The sequence below is a fragment of the Protobothrops mucrosquamatus genome, unplaced genomic scaffold (assembly GCF_001527695.2).
Source record: "Protobothrops mucrosquamatus isolate PMUCROS unplaced genomic scaffold, P.Mucros_1.0 scaffold3185, whole genome shotgun sequence".
Classification (NCBI taxonomy): Eukaryota; Metazoa; Chordata; class Lepidosauria; order Squamata; family Viperidae; genus Protobothrops; species Protobothrops mucrosquamatus.
Genome location: NW_015389183.1, coordinates 20,291 through 42,503, shown reverse-complemented (window position 1 = coordinate 42,503; position 22,213 = coordinate 20,291). Strand labels below are relative to the sequence as shown.

Sequence of the window (22,213 nt, the reverse complement as noted above, 5' to 3'; positions counted from 1 at the left end):
TTGCTCAACAAATTTCCCAATTTCAAGTCTTCTTTTGCTCTATGTGTTATTCATACACAGACATTTTTCTTCTAATGTAAGTCTGTCTCCAGACCTCTAAGGGACGTTATCTCTTTTAATGATATTTAGATTCAAAAAAGTACTTTATTGGAGGAAAGAAGTATAAAAATACGAGGACATATTCAGGACAGCAATAATATTTTGGATGAATTTCAGGGTGCCTGATTATTCTCCAATGTATTTATAGTCATCTTAAAATGAGCAGGGATTTGAAATAACTCTCCATTTAAATGATATAATTATGACTTTGCTATAATGGCTGAACACTGTTTAAAGTGTTCACCTAGGTTGTATGTTTATAGGTTCCATTAAAATAGGCTCAATGATTGTTTCCCTATTTATAAGCAGTCTTTGAAGTCATTCCAACATATTACAATAGTTTTATTCTAGAGATTACCCAAATTGAGACGATTAAGATTTACCATAGGAGGCCGTAATTAACCCCATTAGTATAAGGGGTGCAATTAACTGTAATGAATAAAACTGAAATTAATAAACAAACACAGTTAATACATTATGAAACTCCTGTAAATCCTCCTTTCCCTGTCTCCCACAGCATCCCAATTCATTCACACGGTTAAATTTAAAAAAAAAAAAAAGCTAGAAGAAAGTAATCAAAACCAGGACATATTTTTGCATTTCAGAGGCAAATAAAAAGCAAAGAAACCACACGCTGGATAAAAAACGCAGACAATATGTCAAGGAGTGAGAATAGAAAATAACCTATTTCACTATTGAACAGCCTCATGGCAAAATTAAGATACAGGAAATACAATGTGAAGTCTTCGTTGTGTTCGTGAAGATTTAGCAGCATAATAAGATACAAGTGGGGAAAAAAGAAAAAAAAAGGGGGGGAGGCATGAGAGGCAAGCTGGTTTTAACAGTTTTAACCTGAAATTCTCAGAAATGTTGATCAATCATCTCTAGAGTCAAAACAGAATCCCACGTCCATGAAGAACGTGTACCGAGATTTGAACATGTTCCACAAGATACCATATGGCACGACTCAAGAGAAAGACTCTTGAGAAGTTTCACTGGAAGAAAGGGGAGTCCTTTATGGATCCCGTATTTTCAAGTATTTCACAAAATCCCACCTATTCCACAAAATCCAACAGAGTGGACTTGCTGTAGGTCCCTTTTGTGAAATGAGATCATCTGGTAGAACCCAGAAGACCTGTCTTCTCTGTTGAGATGATTATCCTCTGATGGGTATTGGGGCAGGTGTGGAATAAGCCAGGGGTTCCCAACCCCCGGTCCATGGACCAGTAGTGGGCCGCGGCATGCCAGCAACTGGACCGCGCAAACAAGCAAAGCCCCATCCACAGGATGCAGGCAGCACACAAAACCACGCCCTCTCCGGTCCATGGAAAAACCTCTCTCCATGTAACCGGTTCCTGGTGCCCAAAAGGTTGGGGACCTCTGGAATAAGCGACCTTGTAGCAGCTTGAGAATAGGTACATAGCAGTGGTTTGGCCTCCATTGTGCTTTATATTTTGTTTTTGTTTTTATTCTTGCTAGCTACTCTGTTATTGACGTTCTTTGGTTTAACCTGTTTTTGCTGTTCAGGATCACAACGGCAAGTTGAGCAAATATCTCAAATAAATAAATAGCATACACCTTGCAATGTCATTAAATCAAAGAGCAAAAAGTATCATAAAAGATAAAGCAATTGCTTGATCATTCAAAAAGAGAATGAAATAATAGGCATTTGCTTAAATAGGCTTATCCAATCTAAATATATCCAAGTTTAGTTCAACCTTATAATTCATTTGTTTTGGTGAACAGCCTTAGTGAAACAGGCTGCTATAGCTCATTCACCAAGTAAATAATAATAATAATAATAATAATAACAATAATAATAATAATAATAAAAAAAATCCTAGTTTTGTGTGAACACAGGCACAGAGTTAACTCTGCTTCTGAAAAATATATAAGAATGAAAAAGAAGCCGAAAAGTCCTTTTGTTCATAGCTATAAATAATCCTACTCATCAAAACCCTGATCATCACCTGCTCTCTTTCTCCCAAAGCACAAGAACATGGAATTATGGTCCTAAGTTAGAGAAAGGAAGGTTTCAGTGAAACATCAGAAAGAATTCAACAGAACAACCAATGAAAAAGGAAGCAGCAAGGTTGTCTTCGTGGATGAAGAGGTTGGACAGCTGACAGGTAGAGATGCTTTAATTTGGATTCTTGCACAGTGTGCAAAGCCTTCCTAACAGAACCCTTCCAAATTATAAATTTATGATTTCCAAACTAATTTTGGGGGACTATATTAAGTTTGCACTCTATAAAAGAAAGAAAGCTTCACTCTCTAGATCAGAGGTCCTCAACCTTTTGGGCACCAAGGACCGGTTACGTGGAGAGAGGTTTTTCCTCTTACTCTATATTCACATTAATTACTTCTTCATAAATCATGGGTTTGGGTCATAACACATAGTTAAGTCTGCTTCAAAGTCTCTACAATTCTGTTCCCTTAGTTCACCAACCCAATGTATTTTATCTAGGTTAAGCTACAAACACACTCTTCTTTGCTACAGAAAGCCTTAACATGAGGACGCGTGTTGTTTCTACAGTACTAATGAAATGTTCACGAAAGAAATTTTGTTTTATATTTCTGAGTTGTTTTATTTTGCATTTTCAAGAGGATTACAAAAGGACCATCTTCCCTGAATCAAGAGAAATAATGAGAGGCCCAGTGCATTCTGATTAGGAAGCTTGTTAAAAGGAATCTGCATTAGAACTAACAATGTAAAACTAAAGAGGATAATATTGTTTCACAACATTTTAATTAGCACTTCAGGAGTTGCATGTTCTCTCTCCTCCTCAAATGTCAAAGTTCTTCCTCTTACACTACTCATTAATGCAGCAGAGGAAAAGCAGAGCACTCAAGTTCAAAACGTCTAACAGTTTAAAGTTTAACAGAAGCGCTATACATATACATAAACATGTACATGTACACGTTTATGTACCAGGCATCTTTTCAATGCAAAGCATGAAAACTCTGGATGAACAAAAATCAACACTGTAACAAGACAAACAATTTCTGAATGTTCCAGGTTGACCGTTTAAACCTGAATGAAATTCAGATTGTTTTCATTTGATGAGTGCTTTGCAAGAATCGTAAACTAGAGGAATATTTGCTTTCAGTTTATCATTCCCTCTGTAATGTGTTAAGTCAGACCATTTATTATGGGTTGAGTTATATTGCAGAATGGTGGAAATCCGTTTGAACTATTATGAGTATCACAAGGTCTCAGGGTGTGCCTGCTGTTAAACAAGCAAACAAACAAACAAAACCTTGCTCTGGATATTGTATTTAAAATAGAATCCACAAAAGATAGCTGGCAAAGATGGGCTCATCTCGAGAATCCAAAGAGAGAATACAAACTGAGAATACCAGAATATCAGAATAACTGAGTTGGAAGGGACCTTGGAGGTCATCTAGTCCAACCCCCTGCTCAAGCAGGAAACCCTATACCATTTTGGACAAATGTTTGTCCAATCTTTTCTTAAAAACTTCCAGTGTTGGAGCACCTACAACTTCTGGAAGCAAGTCCAGAGAACACTGATTAATTGTTCTCACTGTCAGGAAATTTCTCTTCAGTTCTAGGCTAGTTCTCTCCTTGATTAGTTTCTATCCATTGCTTCTTGACCTACCTTCACAATCTTTAGAGAACAGGTTGACCCCCCTCTTCTTTATGGCAACCCCTTAGATTTTGGGACACTGCTATCATGTCACCCCTATTCCTTCTTATCATTAAACAAAACATACCCAATAGTAGAGCAGAGATGTAGGGCTGATTGACTTTGACAAATGGAGGGGAGAGGAGAGGACTGGAACTATTTTTTAATAACTTAAACAATGTATACATAATTTTATCTCATGTAGAAGTATCAATATAAATTGAGAAATAAAAATCCAATTATGAAATCTGACTTATGAGCTCTTTACCATGATTTCTTTGTATGTATTGCCCATCCTTTCTCAGCAACACAATTAAAGTTAATCAGCTTTAAATTATCTACAACAGATCATCCTTTTTAGTCAGTCAATACTAATAGCTCAAAAGCTGAGGCTGAACAAATACCATAGAGTTTTGTGCTGGCAATAAGGGACCCCAAAATATCCTTTCACACTTGCCCTGTGGATTTCTACGGATCATTTTTTACTGATTAAAAATTCTTTTCCTGAACATTTTGCATTTGGATATATTAATTAGCTCCCCCCACCCCTCTCTCCACAATAATTGTGGAAGTTAATGTGTATTGAGCAATTGAGTATTGACAGGAAAGTATCTGTCTTAGGGTTTTTATCATCTTTCCTTTATGGTACAAAAAATAAAGGAATATACATTTTGTCAACACATCCTACTTAAATATGTAAATCACATTAGGGGAAAAAAACCCAACAAGTTCTGTCATGATGTTTCTCCCATTTTAAACTATGATGATATTGATTGCAACCAATTGTGTAATTCCACAAGCACATAGCAATTACCGTTTGGTAAATCCTCTTTTTCATCCCTGCAAAAGTGTGACATCCAATATTCTGATTTCCCCTGTGCAAGCCACTAAAATGATTCCTTATGATTTCATTACAGTGATGTCTGCTTATGCTGGGTGTATGTTAATCAATTTTTGTGCACCTACATGTGGAATAATTCCATCGCTTCATTTTTTTCCCCCAGCATGGCTGATTTGGTAAGCCCTGAGCATTTTTTAAAACCGTCATTAGACTAACTCTAACACTTCCTACTGTCTTCACAAATACCTTAGGACCCATCATTTCTATTTAAAAAAAAGGCTTAAAGAAAAAAAACTTCTCAACACACACTTCCCAGAGGTAGGTATTTTAGTTTTACAGTATAATCTAAAGAATTTTGAGGCATCTAGAAGAGGATCAAGATGTATTATTGCTGAAGCTTTTATGAATATCAAGATTGTGATACAGCTCTGTTAGTGGGAATGATGTATCTGTCAACCAAAGACAGAACATTTTCTCTTGTGATAATTCATTTGCAGAATGCTCCTTCCAGAGAAATTCACCTTTATCTTTTCAAGCAGGTATCATAATATTCCCTGGATTTATTTATTTTTTAAAAAAAAAAACATTTTAAGCCTAAAGCTTAATTTTCTATGCTTTAGGCTATTATTGATTCTACTTTTATTTATTGCTTATAATATTTGTCTTTTGTTATGTATTTGATTTTATTTACTGCGGCTTATATACTGCTCTGATCCAACTGTTCTCTGATTGACTTACATTCTCTTTTGCGATAAAAAGGTAAAACATTATATAATGAAATGCATAATGATAGTAATAATAATAGCACCTAAGGAAGAAAGTAGAGGTACTTGGAGAATAGAGGTAATTTATCTTAGATCTTTCATGTATACCCAATTGGCCATAAAAATAACTGGCATGTGTCCTTACGATGTTGTACTTTAAATGAGGTATATAGTATCAAAATTAAAGCAATTGAACACCTGGAAGTTACATTATATTATGCCATTCAAATTCATGGGTTCTGTCTGCCTGAACATCTCCATTTTATAATATTCAATAAAAAAATAAAGCTTTTTAAGACAAGGTCAGCTCTCAGTGATTATATGGGCACATCTACATACTTTTTTTTTCTTTTTGACAAAAACACAAAAATGGTATACTCTAGATTGAGACATTCTGATTGTCCCTGTCCCAATGTCCCACAGATCTTATCTTGCTTAGCTTTTTGTCATCTGCTGCTACATCCAGCCAGGGACACTAATGGGAATCCTTTGAAAAATAAGATTATTATTTTTTTTTAGAAAAAAAAAGACTAATCTGAAGACAAGGGTTTCCATACTTAATCCATACTATGTATTGTTAAATGTGAATGCCAACAATTACCTATAGTACTTAAGCCTTGAGTTGCAGTTACAAAGCGTGCAAGAATTTCCACTGCTTATCAATTAAGTATGGTCCTGGGAAATGTTAATCGTTTTTTATTTATTTAAGAGTTTCTTGAGTAGATCCAAATATTTCATGGATGGATGGATGGATGGATGGATGGATGGATGGATGGACGGACGGACGGACGGACGGACGGACAGACGAATAAGAAGAAGAAAACTTAAGCAACTCAACTTGAAATATATTCAAAATCTTAAGGGAAATAGGATTTTAGATTCCTAAGTCTTTCCCGCTTTTTCTGGTACAGTGGTTTTAATTAAACTTTACCAATCCCTTGAGCTGACCTTTTAACACTTCAGAGGTTTTCAGTGAAACTGCCAAAGCTACCTAGTAAGATGGTAACACTTGTATGTGTGTAGGTGTTGTCTTAAAAATAGCTTACGTGTTTTATATATTATATTAAAGTTCATCTTTGATCATTAGGCAAAATGTATTTCATGCCTGAACTCCGCTATAATATACACCTGGATAGTAAAACATCTAGTTATAAGAACATTTTCTCTAATACTGACCCCCTACAATTCAGATCCAAAACTTTACTGAAGAATAATTAGCATAAGCACTAGCACCACGGTGAACATTCATAAAAGCTATGTAAAGTTCTGCAATAGGGAATCGACCATCTGTTTCTAATTACATAAGTGATGGCAAACACTGTTAAATTCATTATATTTAATTGATAAGACCCACGTTTAACCTAATCTGAATTTAATTTAGCAACCACCTTCATATTTTATCCATGTGTGCCTATAGATTTCAGGGCCAAAATGTTCCGATATCAAGAGTTTGGGCTAGTAGAGTTATAGACAACATTGTCAAGGCAAATTCTGTAGCTTTGTTCCTTTGGGATCATATGAAAATAAGATTAATTTATGTAGACTAAATATCTATTATACCTTTTTTGCATTTTGCAAAGCCTTTTTTCCCCCAAAATGTGGATTAATTGGACAGGTTTTTAATTTCTGTTATCCCCCCCCCCAAAGTGAGACATCTCTGTAATTTTGCTAAAGCTCTGGTTTTAACCATTCAATCAGATGAGAAAAACAGAATATTTTAATTGCACATAAAGATAAGAAACTAAATTTTTGAGATAGTTAATGAGTTGAAAGGTGACGCCTCTGTGGTTCAAAGCACTTAACTGAAACCTTTTATGCCAGCAGCTGTGAAAGATTTTGGACTTGGCACCACTTTAAATTCTTAAAAATGATTGAGGACCCCCAAACGGCTTAGTTTACATGGGTCATATCCATCAATATTTACTGGTCTAATGTCTATGGAGATTCTCAGTTATCCAGATCATGGCTGTCCCAAAGGTGCTTTTTCAAAATCTAACTGGATTTTCTTTGTTTTGTTTGTAGACATTTTAATTCTCACCCAGAACTGAAGAAGCTTCTTGAATGAGAAGCAAAATGTGTTCAAGCAAAACAAAGAAAGTTGAGTTGCCTTTTGAAAAATTACTTTTGGGACATTTACTGGTTTCAAAAGTAAAACTAAGAAATTATTTATTTGACTTTGCAGACCTCTGAAATGATCTTGAGGACCTCCAGTGCCCCAGGCCACACTCTGAGAACTTACCTATAGGAAAAGTATTGTATCCTATTACTTAATACTTAATCAAGTATTGTATCCTATTATTAATTGCATAATAAAGCAAATTATTTGGTTTCTCCTAATCAATAAACAGCTGGAAAAGGACTATATATTAGCATTACCCATCATTACAGTTTTCACAGTTCCACACGGTAAAAAAATTCAGTGTTCAAAAGACTTTCCACAAGTTAGCAGATCAAAATTACTCCGCGTTTTATCTTTTGAGTTACCTTTGCTGGCACTTTCTACATGTTCAAGTTCATCAGGGAATTTTAAGATGTCTTGATATTTCTCTTCACAAATATCAGCCAGGAAATGCAACAGGGTTGTTTTTTGATCAGATGATTTTGTGTCTCTAATCTGCAAAAATGGAAGACATAAGAAAAGGGGGAAACGTGATTTCTTAGGACTCTACTTCAAGAAAGCTTTTTCAACATATGTTCTTGGATTTGCTTGCAAAGATAAATTAATTGCATTTCAAAGTTAACACCAATACAAAATGTGGGCTTAAAATATTATTTTTAAAGAACCCTTATGTTAGATATTATTTTTTTTAAAAGGCAGTTTTTAGCAGTTTATAATTTTAGTTTTAATGTTCTTAGTTCTACATGTTCTTTGTTCGCTCTGTTAGATAAAGAGGTACTCCAATGGAAGAAAAATATCTTTTATATATATATATGACTTTCTCCTGAAATACTGTCTAACTATATGTGGAGTGTCTTAAATCTCCCATCACTCAAATATATGACTGTGGATGATTCTAGAGTTATATATGCATATGTGTACACACACATACACACTAAAATTACAAGGATTTGTTGTTTGTTTTAGTTGAGCAACAACAGGGCTGGCCAAACATAATACAGATTTATAATGTTATGCCAATATTCATTTCTTAACAACCAACTAGAATTTGCCATTACCCTACCCTATCCTACCCTACCCTATCCTACCTTATTCTATTCTATTCTATTCTATTCTATTCTATTCTATTCTATTCTATTCTCTGTAATCTATCAAGGTCATCTTTTTTCTTTGCCCAACTCTGTGTACACTGTTAAATAAGCATTTAAGCACTCCCCATACCTCTTCAAACCATTAATAAAAAAGCTGAAGAGTACTAGACCTAGGGCTGAACCTTACTGCACTCTATTCAACACTTCATTTCAGGTTGATGAGAATTTGCTATAAATATTATATGACTTTTGTTTTAAATGAGATGTGAAGCCACTTAATAGACACGACAACCAACCCAAATTTAACTTACTAATCAGAATTTCTGCCACATTTCTCATTGTTTGAATGGCAACAATTGTGAAAATGCTAAACAACCTCCAGTCAATTTATAGATGCAAAACTTTGAAAGCTACCACAACGATGTGGTACTCTCCTGACTACTAATGAGGCTGTGGGTTTATTCAAATACTTTTTTTTCCCTGAACCATAGTTGTATAAATATTAACAGTTCAATGAATCAACAATCATGAATGCTTCAGTGCATATATCAAAACTACTACTTCTGTCTGCCAGCCTTGATGCAGTCCATGAATTCTAATGGAAGTCTCTTTTATTTAAGCAAAATTAAGTCCTGCAATTCTCTGCCAAGGGTTGTTTACAAATTGCTGGTTTCTTCAATAATTCCACAGGCCGCACTATAGCATCCAGAAAGATAATGCATTTTTAAGGATTTGCAATCAACATAAAGATATTAGTTTTGCAGATAGAACCCAGACACATTTAATGCATAGCTTCCGAGATGTCTTTCTTTCTACATCCGCCACTGAAAAAATGTTCTTTCCCAGCGATTCAGGTTCAAAACTGCCCAGGGCTAGGTATGCATAAATCAACAGCACCGTGGTTGATTATTTCAAGACAGCCCTTGTGACAGGTGATTGGGGAGCCTCACCGCAGTCCACTCAATTAAAAAGGGTAAGAATACCATCTGTTGCTTCTAGGAGACCGCTTCCAGTAAGAAATGCTGAGATTAAACTCTTCGTGAACAAAACTAATCTCTTAACTTTTTTTTTTTCAAACTTACATGCGTACATACATAGTTATTATGTCCCTCCCATTCAAGGTATAACCTCACTCCCAGGGAGGTTCAAATGCTGTTTCAAAACTAGCAACCTGAGTTGAAACTCTAGTTATAGTAATTCAGCAACAGACCAGTCATGGATTGCAAAGCCAGCATTGGAAATGGGCTTTTACTTAATGTTACAGATCACCCTGTCCAGTCATGTCTGACTCTAGGGCAGTGGTTCTCAACCTTTTTAATGCCCCAGCCGGTCGTAAGTCGAGGACTAAACCGGTCGTAAGTCGAGGACTAAACCAGTCGTAAGTCAAGGACTAAACCGGTCGTAAGTCAAGGACTACCCAGCCGGTCGTAAGTCGAGGACTTTTCCTGCCCGGGAGCGCCACGCATGCGTGGTTCCGCCCCCTGCGCCGGCCGAGGCGTAGCTGGCAAGCGGCAGAGACGGAGCAGGCCGACCACCAGCTGGCCCAGCCCAAGGGAGGTAAGGCACCCGCCGGAAAAGGGAAAAAAATGGCGGACAAAAAAATGGCAGACAAAAAAAATGGCGGACAGCCTTGCTTGGTGACCCTCGTGAAATGGTCGATCGACCCCAAATGGGGTTGCAACCCATAGGTTGAGAACCGCTGCTCTAGGGGTTGATGCTCTTTGATCAGCCAAGAGAGCCAGCATTGTCCAAAGACATTTCTGTGGCCATGCGCCAACATGACTATATACCGAGGCACAAAGGACACTGTTACCTTCCCACAGAAGTGGTACCTATTTATCTACTCACATTTGCATACTTTCGAACTGATAGGTGAGTAGGAGTGTCATGCGGTACTCAGATCTCAAACCTGGGCTGTCGGCTTTTCAGCTGACAATCTCATTGTCTTTGACAGTTGAGCCAACGCGTCCCCCCCCCTTTGTAAAAAATAAGGCAATAACACAAAAAGCAAGCCTCTCCGTGATACAGTAAAAGCTGCTCTACCATAAAGATCTTTATTTTAGGATTTTATGTTTTCAGTTCTCCTTGCCAGTCATAACTACAACCTGTATTTATGATTTACAACCCACAGACAATTTCCAACCGTATATTAGTAGCATAATGTTTTTTTTATTTGACATTTAGATTCAGCGGCACATCTTTTTTTATCGTAGTAATTATGAACTGTGACTTTTTAATTGCCCTTATTACAAGTTATATTTGATAAATAAACCGATGTGAATATACAATACAAGAACAGATTAGTCTTAAAATAATATAGCTATCTTTCTAAAAAGAAAATGTTTTCTCATCTCAATTTTCCCCCAATAACTGTGATCTTGGCTGCCCTCATTAACACATCTAGAGTAGCAGTGGATAAAAGTAGAAGCTTAACCACACACTCAGATCTAGATATATTTTAGCTATTTATTAATGATGGTCTCATAAAATTATCTATTTTTAACTCTACAAGGACAATATTTTTTTTTAAAAAAAAAACAACCTGCAAGAACATACATGCTGTATTTCAGTAAATTATTTTTTAATCAAATGGTGAAATATGTAAACAAGTTATCTTAAATATCCTCAATTTTCAAGGTTATTCTGAGACAAGGATATTATTTCTTATTCCCACTCAGTTAACAAAACTATTACAGGACTAATTTCCCAGCAGAAAGTATAGTTGGACAAAAAAAAAAGGATGCATCCACTTAGCTATTTCATACATCCGAGATCTTACAGAAAATAATAATAGTTATAATAATAATAATAACAACAACAACAATGTTGGAAGGGACCTTGGAGGTCATCTAGTCCAACCCTCTGCTCAGGCAGAAAACCCTATCCTATACCATTTCGGACAAATGGCTGTCCAGTCTCTTCTTAAAAACTTCCAGTGTTGGAGCATTCACCGCTTCTGGAGGCAGGTTGTTCCAAATATATATTTTATACTGTTCACACTCACCTTGCAAAGGAAACTGATATTAAAACCCAGCGATTGGGCATTTCTTGAGCCGGAATTCATGTAGTTCCCAATCATCAGCACCAGTTCTAAAAGCTTAGTGAAGCTTTCACTCTTCTTCAGCTCCTCACACGCGATCGTGACAGCCATGATGCCGGGCTTGATGTTGTTGATGTGCTCTTCAAACGTGAGCTTGAAAAGGATCCCGTTGAGACGAGGCTGCAGCAGTTTCACTGAGCTCATCTGAAAAGGAAGAGGATGAACGTATGAAGGGGGGGAAAAAAGGTGCTTCAGACAATAAAACAGAATAGAAATGAACGGCAACATTTCTAGGGGATTTTTCCATGGGTGGAGGGATGTACAACTTATTTAAATTAGGTAGTTGTTGGTTGACTGGCTGGCTGGTGGGTTGGTTTTTCAACCTAAGGAAAATAAAAAATTGCCCCCAGGCTTAATTAATTTCATGGATGGATGGATGGATGGATGGATGGATGGATGGATGGATGGATGGATGGATGGATGGATAGATAGATAGATAGATAGATAGATAGATAGATAGATAGATAGATAGATAGATGAGAGAAAGACAGAGAGAGAGAGGAAGAGGGAGAGATGGAAAGAGAGAGAGGGAGATGGGGGGAGGGAGAGAGAGAGAGAGAGAGAGGGAGGGAGGAGAGAGAGAGGGAGGGGGGGAGAGAGAGAGAGATGGAAAGAGAGGGAGATGGAAATTTTGAATTCTGGCAACTTAAATGAGCAAACACCTGAAGCTTTCTAGCCAGCAAGGTAGCCTTTTCACAAGTGGTCCCCTCCGCCAATCACTTCATCATACATATTTGTTTATTCATTCCATATCAAGCTTAAAAGTCCTTTACCATTAAATGACTTTTTTTTTAATTTGCAAAGAAGTCACCTTATCAACAACATAGTTAACTAAAATAACCAGGAAACAAAACCTGACCGATGAAACCAATGACTGATGTACATCGTCATTTAATTTAAATCTGGCCTTTGCATTTTTGCTCAACTTTGCATTGCTAGGGACAATCACAAATGTTTGTAATTGCTGACATACCATTACAGAATAGCTTTACAGTGCTCATTAAACAAGGGTGAACCTGGAATATTGAATAAACATTACAATGAACGCTAGCTGGTGATTTATTTTATTTTTCCCGTACGACATATCCTGTCACTTTACTTTATTCCTCCAAATAGTTTTATCCATGCCCTTTTTTTTTTCTCTTGATGATATTTTCCAAGGCGATATTATTTTAGAGATTTCTATATACATTTTAAAGAAGTATAACCATCAGAAGCAAAACCCGGGTGTTGAGTTTACTATTAGCTTAATCAAAGCCCCTGTGATATATGCACTGCTGAAGGAGATTTATAGAACTCTATTCAATCTCCATTAAGAAAGATGTTGATCTCCACCGCAGAGCTTCTATTACGGCTGGTAACAGCATAATCACCGTGCAAATAATGCTGATGTGAACAGATACAATTACTAAATGTTTTTAGTGTCGCCGCAGAATTATAGCTCACTAAGCCTTGTTAAGCCCGGAAAACAATTTGACTGAAAATTATGACAGTTGTCAGATATGATCCTATGCTGCATTTCATAAGACTTAGATTCTGGTTTTATGATTCACTACGCGAAGCGCCCAGGGATACTGTATGCAATGGCATAATATGCAAGGCTTTAGTTGTATTATGAAGTCACTGTCCATCAAAATAGCAACAGGGGAATTTCATTTTTCAACCTGATCCTTCACGATATTAAAAAAGAGGAAGCAGTACCAATAGCTTCTAAAAGCTGTTACAAGTACTTTATTTCCCTACAGAGCCTCTGACAGATTTATGCTTTTGCTACTTAAAGCATTTCCAAATGGCTGTTTCCTTCCTTGAGCACCTAAAATAATCAGACTCTTTGGCCCTGGTGGACCTCCTTCAAGAGGGTTATTTTGCTGTCCTCCTGAAGGTCAAATGGTATTCTTGAAAGGAGTTAAAATTCATGTCAGGCTGAGAAAAGTTAATTCCTCTAAAGTGGGTTGCAATCCAATCATGCATCTATGTGCGGAGGAAGCTGGCTTATAATATTGAAGAACTAAACATTGCTTAATATTTTTTTCCCCCTCATCTTCCAATAAAGATTAAGGACTAAGCAAGAGCAAGGAAGGAAAAGGAGAATGAATTAGAAAAGTGCTCCGAGAACGGAGAAAGAATAAATACAATCAACATTATTGTACTTGAAATATGTATGTGACAATTAAATTGTATATTTGTTTTTAATGCTTTCTTTAGATTACCATGGTGAAATTCATAAAACATGTCAGGAAGTGCTTATTAAATACTAGATTATTTCTTTGGATCAGAAAAATCTCAAACAACAAACATTAAAGCAACATCAAAACTATAAACAGTTTTGAATATGTCAGTTTTCATATCTGAAGCTTAAAATATCACTATAGCAACTTTCCTTTGTTTTCCATCATTCAGTTTCATCTTCTTCGAATTCTCTGCAAAACTTTTTTTTTCTTATATTAGGATACAGTTCCAAATGCTGTTACCTAATTTGAAGATATAATTCATCTTAATGTTTCATCTAAATGAAAATGTGATGCTCCAATTTTCATGCACAAATAAGAATATTAAGCTAATTAGACTATTATAATAAGTCACCTAATTAGAAAGTGTGACTTTTCTAAATGGATTTTAAACATCTAATTTTGACCTTTATTGGATTTGATGGGTATATTGATTATCCAATTAAAGCCTTATATTAATCATTAACTTACCTAATTTGTATATGCAAATAGGTGTGCGCATTCTGAAGAAAGCAAACAACCTCGCACCTTCAGATACAAATTGCAACCAATCTATAATTTTTAAGCACCAGGGCTCAGATTATTATAAGCAGGAGTCCTTTTAGCAATGATGTGATTTTTAACTGCAGGCTGAATAAGAGGAATCTATAAAAATGATCAGATTTTATAAGCAGCATAGGACCTTTGAAAGGTTCCATGTATTTGTATAGCAACGATGTGATCCTCTAATTCCATCATTTAACAAGACTGTAACAAACAACACATTTTATACATGCCTATGTATGGAAAAGTATATACTGTGAACTTATACTCTTTAACAAAAAAATGACATGCAAGCTTCAGGAAACAACACTGGCAATGCTCTTACAACATACCTACTCCTAACAGTTGTTCTCATAGTAATTTGTGTACTATTTTTGATCCAAAACATTGGTAGCTTTGTTGTTATCACTGTATTTTCACCTTATAGAGGCAACAGCAAGGAAAGCAATAGACAGTTGCTCACTCAAATCTTCACTTTATATCTCCTTTGAAGTTGGTTTTCAGTTAAAATATGGACTTAGATGTTTGGTATCAATACATCTGGGTAACACTTGACTAAGCTTAAGAACAATATAGAACCGTCTAGCCAATATTCAGTCCTTTATTTGCTTACATACAACAAACAGAATCTTGCCAAAGTGAACTCTTACTACTTTCACCCAAATATGCCTGGGAGGCTCTAGGGAAGTGGCTATCCTTACTCTCTTACTCTCTTGCTCTCTTTCTCTGTCTCTTATCCAGCTCTGAGTTGGGTTGTCTCTTATTTGCCGCCCCCCTTTCCCCCTCTTTAGGCAACCTCTCTCACCAAAACCTAAATTAAAATATGTATTTTTTCTTCAAAGAATACAGTATGAGGCAAAATAAGATTAGAAATTATTCTGGAAGATTTAGCTGTCGTGAATGTATTTGGGCCCATATGAGCAAACCTTGATAGCAGAGAGAAAAGGTTGAAAACATCGTTGGAGGCTTCAGACTACCTTGAAAGAAATGCATTGGAATTAAGTTTCACACCCAAGAGGTTACATGGTAATAAAAAGGCAGTGAAGGTGGAATAGCTTTCTTTAGCTCTTAATCACTTTCCACTGATATACCTGCTCTGTGATCCATAAGCAGGAGAATCTTTCTGCGGTCCGGCAGAATTTTTTGCCATACATAAAACAATAATAAAAATGCATTTGTGTGTAAGCGGCGGATTTGCAGATAAGTAGAACAACTGTCAGAGATTAACACTCCGTCCCCAAAATAGGGCTGTTTGAATAAATTAAGAATTCCCTACAAGTTTGAACATGGCAAAATTTTCCCATGAATGGGATGGTTCTTAAGTGGGCTATTTACTTGGATAATTACACAGGAGCTCATCATGTAAGATGTTGTTTGGCTCTAATCTTATCCATTTTTTTTTCTTTTACACTACATGGAATGAAGCCTTCAGCCTCTGAAAAATTTACTCAGCCTAGAACATCTTGGAATCCAAAGAGACCAAAAAGAAGCTTAAATGACAAGTGTGAGAAAATATGGCAATTCTGTTCTAAAGGAAAAGACATTCACAGGTCTTGATGGAGCCCTAAGGGAAGATAAATGTACAAAAGAAACAAGGACTTCTGACAGTGTAACAGAAACAAAACCAGAGTGGCTGCAATCAACACCTATAAAACTGCTAATATAGAAATGCAGTTCAAATTGAGTGTTATCTTTTTTTTCCTTGCCACAAAGTTTTCTTTTCCTAGATTGTATCTCGTAGCCTTCCTTGAAGCAATATTTTAGCTTTGATGAAAACTGTAATATCTAGCTTAGAGGAACCTACTAGAGGAAAATATCCAAGGACCTTACTATTTTGTAACATTGCTCTGACCCTTTTTTTCCTCCCCAAGAACCTAAAGAAGTATTAATGGATTAAAAAAATTTTATGCTTGCAGACCATTCTGCAGCAAAGTTGGAAAAAGACATTCCAAATATCTTTAATTCCACAATTAATTACACCATTTGACCAATGATTAGGGATCCAGCGAGGTGGCAACATCTAGCAAACCTAGGATCATCATGACAAATAAGGCCAGGCAGGATTAAGAGTTTTAGCTAGCGTGTAGAGTAGAAAACAAATCTCTCAAAAAGAAAGTGATGAAGACTGCAGCATTGTTGAAAAAAAAAAAAAGACTTTATGGATGTGTCCAAAAATCCCCACTTGAAGGAACAATTATCTTCTGGAACACAACTTTAAAAGAATTTCTGTCTTGAAGCAGGAGAGGAGAACGGAGAGCGGAGAGCGGAGAGCGGAGAGGGGAGAGGGGAGAGGAGAGAAGAGAGAAGAGAGAGAGAGGAGAGAGGAGAGGAGAGGAGAGGAGAGGAAACACAATTCAACTTACCACAACTCCAAACTGCTCTGACTCACAGAGATCATCATATTCATTCTTCAGTTCAGCTAAGGCATTAAGTTCTTTTTGTTCAGGGAGATTCTTAACCAAGTTCTAATGTGAGAAACAGAAATTAGGATTACTGCTCTTCTCTCTCTGGGAAGGGGGAACAACAATTAGAGGTCTTCACACTGTCCCACATATCTTTCTCCAAGCATACAATGGTGTCCAATAGTATGAAAAAGTGATTTGCGGTAGTTAAAAGACTGTCTCTCTTTAATGTCCTAAACTTGCAAAATGCATTATAACTTCAAAGGATTATTTTGATATCCATGGAACAATTATTTTTTTCATGAAAAACACTTTTTTTCCCCTTAATTCACAGGCAGGCAATCCCCAGATAGTCACTGTTTGGGAATTATTGCATTCACCACCCATTCAATATAATGAAAACATTTCTGCCAGGTTTTTAGCAAAGGGTTGTGTATATCCTGGCTCCAAATATAATGAGGTGATACTATAACCTTGAAATATGAGACTCTACACCAGAAACAGGCCTGTGGTTCCTTTCCATATATTCATGACAGCGTTCATTCCAAATAGGGGCTTCAGTGTGAATCATGAAATTACATTTCCTATTCATCCCCTTCTGAAGAATGGTTCAATAAAGCCTTATATCGAAACAATTATAAATTATACACCAGGCATCCTTTATTCCAGATTCTAGAGCCATCACTGATCAAATTCTTTTCCAGGCAGCCATTGTTGCTGTTGTGATTGTTATACCAGAATATGTTAACTAAGGGGGTTCAGCTGGAATATATTTTGGAAGACTTGGATGATAAAAAATAAATAAATGGCTGCTTCAGAAAGATTCTGAAAGAAAAAAATCCTAACTAATCCTAAAAGCTCTAGTGACACAGTGGTTAGAGTGCAGTATTGCACTCCACAGTCTGGAGTTTGATCCAGAAGGGGCTAAAGGTTGATTGAGCCTTCCATCTTTCCGAGGTCAGTAAAATGAGGACACAGATTGTTGGGGCAAATGTGCTGACTCTGTAAAACCGCTTAGAGAGAGCTGTAAAGCACTACGAAGCGGTATATAAGTCTAAGTGCTATTGCTATTAAAACACACCCTGATCATTGCACATTTATTAAAAGCATTTTCTTTCATCAACCTTGATTTATTTTATTTATTATTTAGGGGAGGAGGGGTGTAGCACCTCCAAAGTGCAATACTGTATGTACCTTGGATGGCAAGGACTAGGTATAAATTGAAAATGAGAGAAAGCTTGAGCGTAGAGATTGCAAGAAGATAAGGAGAGAACGTCCAATAAATACAAAAACAGAGGAGGATAAAACATTCAACATCAGAACTGAATTAAAGACTTGTCAGTGGGTGTTTGCACCCAGTTGGGATTATTACAAACTTTTAAAAGTGTCTTGAGTTAGAGGATGTCAACTGCTCAATAATTCTTAGTTCTCTGCCCTGAATGTTTTCTCTCTCACCTAACACGTGGGAAGCATAACAATTACATGGAGCCTATTGTGAATATAATGCCACTTTCCCTAACAGTGCTAAAGCTAAAATCCTCTTTGTGGTTTGGAAGGAAAATGTATGCTGACCTTACGCTCAAGGGTCAACTGCAAACATTCAAAAATGGAAGACATTCATCAGCACACACTGACTGATGCAGGAAGAAGGGTGTGCTGCAATTCTAAGCTGTCTGTTGTTTCCATGAAATAGTGTATTGCTTAGCACATTATACAGTATACAGTATATGCTCAAAGCACTTTTGTGGGGTGGACAAGCTGTGAGAGTATAAGGAGAAACTTAAAATAAAATACATGCCACATCGAATAGCTTGGAAACTAGATCTGAGGTCGCTTTTAATGTATCACTGACTGGCTTTTCTGTTTCCTACACATCAGGCAGAATGAAATAGTTTTATAAATACACCGGAGCATGGTGTGAACGCAATTCATCAACACCTGCTACATCAGGACACTGCGAGCTCTTTCACTCTCACTAAGCTGAAAGAAAAAATAATAATTTATATGACAACCGACTATCGTTAGCAAACATTTCACCAACTGTCAGCAGCTTTCAAATTCCATATCTCTGTTATTGCTGTGAAGACAGTTATGGGATCCATGATACCCAAAGATGAAATGGGCTTAAGAAATAATCAACCGTGTATGCAATAAAGAGTGCTTGATTTCAATAATTGTAGATAGTCCCTGATTCGCAACCATTCATTTAGTGACCGTTCAGTGTTAACAACACTGAAAAAAGTGACTTATGACCATTTTTTTTATGTTTACAACCATTGCAGCAACTCCAGAGTCAGGGGATCAAAATTCAGATGCTTGGCAACGGGCTCATATTTTTATTAACATTGCTGTGATCCCCATTTACCACAAGCAAACTCCATGGGGAATCCAGGTTCACTTTACAATCATGTTACTAACTTAACGGCTACAGTGATTCACTTAACAACTAGGGCAAGAAACGTTGTAAAAGGGGGCAAAGCTCACTTAACAATTGTCTCGCTTAGCCACAAAAATCTGGCGCTCAATTGTGGTCGTTAAGTCAAGGACTATCTGTAATCAACCTCAGATGGAATGAGTTCAATCTTGAGTTTATAATGATTGAGTTCAATCATTATCTTCCAGAACTGGTTACTGCTTCCATTCAGAAAAATAGATTGAAACGTCATCAGAGCAGCTAAGAACAAGGAAAGCGACAACTTTCAAGCTATGAAATCTGCCTTACGAGGTGGCTTTGTGTAGTTTTCAGGTCTTACTCCACACATGGGCCCAATCTATCACAACACATTCATAGCTACATTACAGTTAAACATTTTACAACAAAAAATTCTGAGTATAATCCACACATCTAACTAGAGAAAGTGAAAAGAAAGTATCTGTGACAGTATCGAAAAACAACTTATTCAATCCCTCATGCTTCATATCTCTGATTTTGCAGGCCCGTCAGCGATGTTAAAAACTGCCCATTAAACAGAACCGAGACATCACTTAAGTACTTTTCCCGTTTCTGCAATAATTTAACAGGAGCTTATTTTCTGTAAATGTTAATTGCACACTTAAAGGTTAGTTAAGTGAAAATATTGAAACAGGTGCCCTTTCTTGCATTCAAAAATATCACCTTTCCTTCCTGTCTCAAAACAACTCATTAAGTGATGCCGTACTTGGGCGTTCTTGTGGGTTTTCATTATTAAACCTATCATAACATATAGAGATGAGCTCTTTCACCAATTCAAATGAAAGCTTTGTTTCCAAATCAAAGTAATTTCTAACAGACTCTGGATTGTTATATTGAACAATATTATATTACACGAAGCTCTTGTCTTTTTCTGATTCTTGTTATCTTGTCATCCCAGGTTTTCTAGATATGCTGAAGCAAAATTCACCCTAACTAAAAGACTGAGATGATGACACAAATAATTAGATTGTTACAGTATGCTAAACAGGATTTTTACATTGTTGTGAATCAACATGCATATTTGTGAATGTGGTCCTACTGTTCCCTGCTGGGCCATCCTTCCATCTGGATCAACTGGATTTGTCCCTCCCTGTTTTAAGGATTATCTCCAGTGAAAGTTTTCAGCATATTACCTTTGTCATAAATCAGAATTTTAACCCCTCCCCTTTTCAGGACATGTAATTTTGACATTTGAAGCAAACTTTAACAAACTTTAACATCCAGCTTGACATACCCACAGAGCTTCATAAAAGGGTTAAATTTGGTTCAAAGAAAATGGCATCGTAACTTACCTGAATTAATGCTTCACTCAGTTTTGCTTCATCTACTTCTAATATAATGTGTTTTATTTCTTCGTAAGGCATGCGGAAAGATCCCAGGAAAATAGCTGAAATGACACACCATCATAATTTGAGAGAGGATATTAAATGAGCACCTCTTGTACATTTTATGGCGAAAAGTATGGCTTTTATCCAGAATTCTTAATCTGAAGACAAGTTTCTATCCATTTTATGCATTGCATAAAATAAAACACCATTTTATGCAATGAAGTTATGGCGTGAAGGATAAAAAAAACTTAGAAATGTAGGCAACATGGTACAAGTCTGGGGATAGATGTATAATATCTGAAAATGCTGTTTTTATGTTTTAACTATATCAGAGTATGTGTGTATTTATGTATTTGTGTGTGTATGTCTATGTGTGTATACTGTATATACACACACATATACACACATACATTTTAGCCATTGTCTATCCAGTGCAGGATGAAGGCCTGTTGTACATATTTCCAACCAATACAGTTCTGAGATTTTTTTTGCCAATTGGGCCCACCATACTTGCTGATGTCAGCAATCCATCTTGTTTTAGGTCTCTTTCGTGGATGTTTTTTATCAAGTGGGATCCATTCTATGGCTGCCTTGGTCCACCTGCCATCAGTTCTTCTGCTATGTGACCAGCCCGTTTCCATTTCACCTCTTGATGATATCGTATACTTTTGTTTGTTCTCTAATCCAGGGGTTTCCAATCTTGGCAACTTTAAGACTTGTGGACTGAGCAAAGTTGGCTGAGGAATTCTGGGAATTGAAGTCCACAAGTCTTAAAGTTGCCAAGGTTGAGGACCCCTGCTCTAATCCATGTGTGGGTCTTTCTATCTTGTCTTGTAATGCCGAGTGTGTATCTTTCCATGGCTCTTTGCGCCATTCATAGCTTTTGTATCGATTGTGAGGTTAGTGTCCATGTTTCACCGGCATATGCGGTTAAGTTCTACTGTTTTAATTCTTAAGGTTTATGAAAGAAAACACCACCATCAAAATGAACCCAAGTCCTAATGAGGGGGCAACCATACCTACACTAGTCAAAACAGAGCTAAGATCATTATTACACGTCTATTTTCATCCATTTCTGCTGAAGAAATGGTATCTTCAGAGGATACCGCTAATGGAAACAAGGGCAGAGAAGACAATATAATCCTTTCCTATAATAGCTTACCTCTAAGTATCAAACCATAAACCTACTCTCTATATTATTTTTGAAAAGGCTGGAGAAAAATCGCTCAAATGAGCCCTGGATAAAAATGAATATATTACATACACAAATTCTGCGCAGTCTTCCCATCCAATATTCTTAATTCTTTAACTTTCTTCTTGGGCATTATTATCTTCTTTTCCTCCACATTCTCCACTGTCTTTTTCACTACAAAGCAAAAGCAGCGTCCTTGGTTATTTACATACACAGAAACCTTTAAAATGCCAGAGTTGGTTTTCTACATTTTTCTTAAGACCTTGCTTAATTAAAACAACAAAATATCAAGTGAACGTGCACGCTCAAAAGAATGGGATAAGACCCACAAAGGGTAACATTTGAAGTTTGCTTTGGGGTCTAAAAGATGTTGTTGCTAAGACTAGGTTCCAATTGGGCAAATTGAG

The 22,213-nt window shown here is 36.6% G+C and overlaps 1 protein-coding gene across 1 annotated transcript in view; it reads right to left on the bottom strand.

The window, feature by feature from the left end:
• The window catches only part of LOC107297213 (protein diaphanous homolog 2), an 80,581-nt gene extending 58,606 nt beyond the window's left edge, over positions 1–21,975 (bottom strand). Inside the window, exons 1-5 of the mRNA XM_029286251.1 lie at positions 21,879–21,975; positions 20,579–20,673; positions 16,796–16,897; positions 11,566–11,805; positions 7,836–7,965 (exon numbers count right to left, since the gene is read on the bottom strand). Coding sequence (XP_029142084.1) covers positions 7,836–7,965; positions 11,566–11,805; positions 16,796–16,897; positions 20,579–20,673; positions 21,879–21,939 — 628 coding nt within the window. The 5' untranslated portion in view covers positions 21,940–21,975. The remainder of the gene's footprint in view (positions 1–7,835; positions 7,966–11,565; positions 11,806–16,795; positions 16,898–20,578; positions 20,674–21,878) is intronic.
• Between the last annotated feature and the right edge of the window lie 238 nt (positions 21,976–22,213).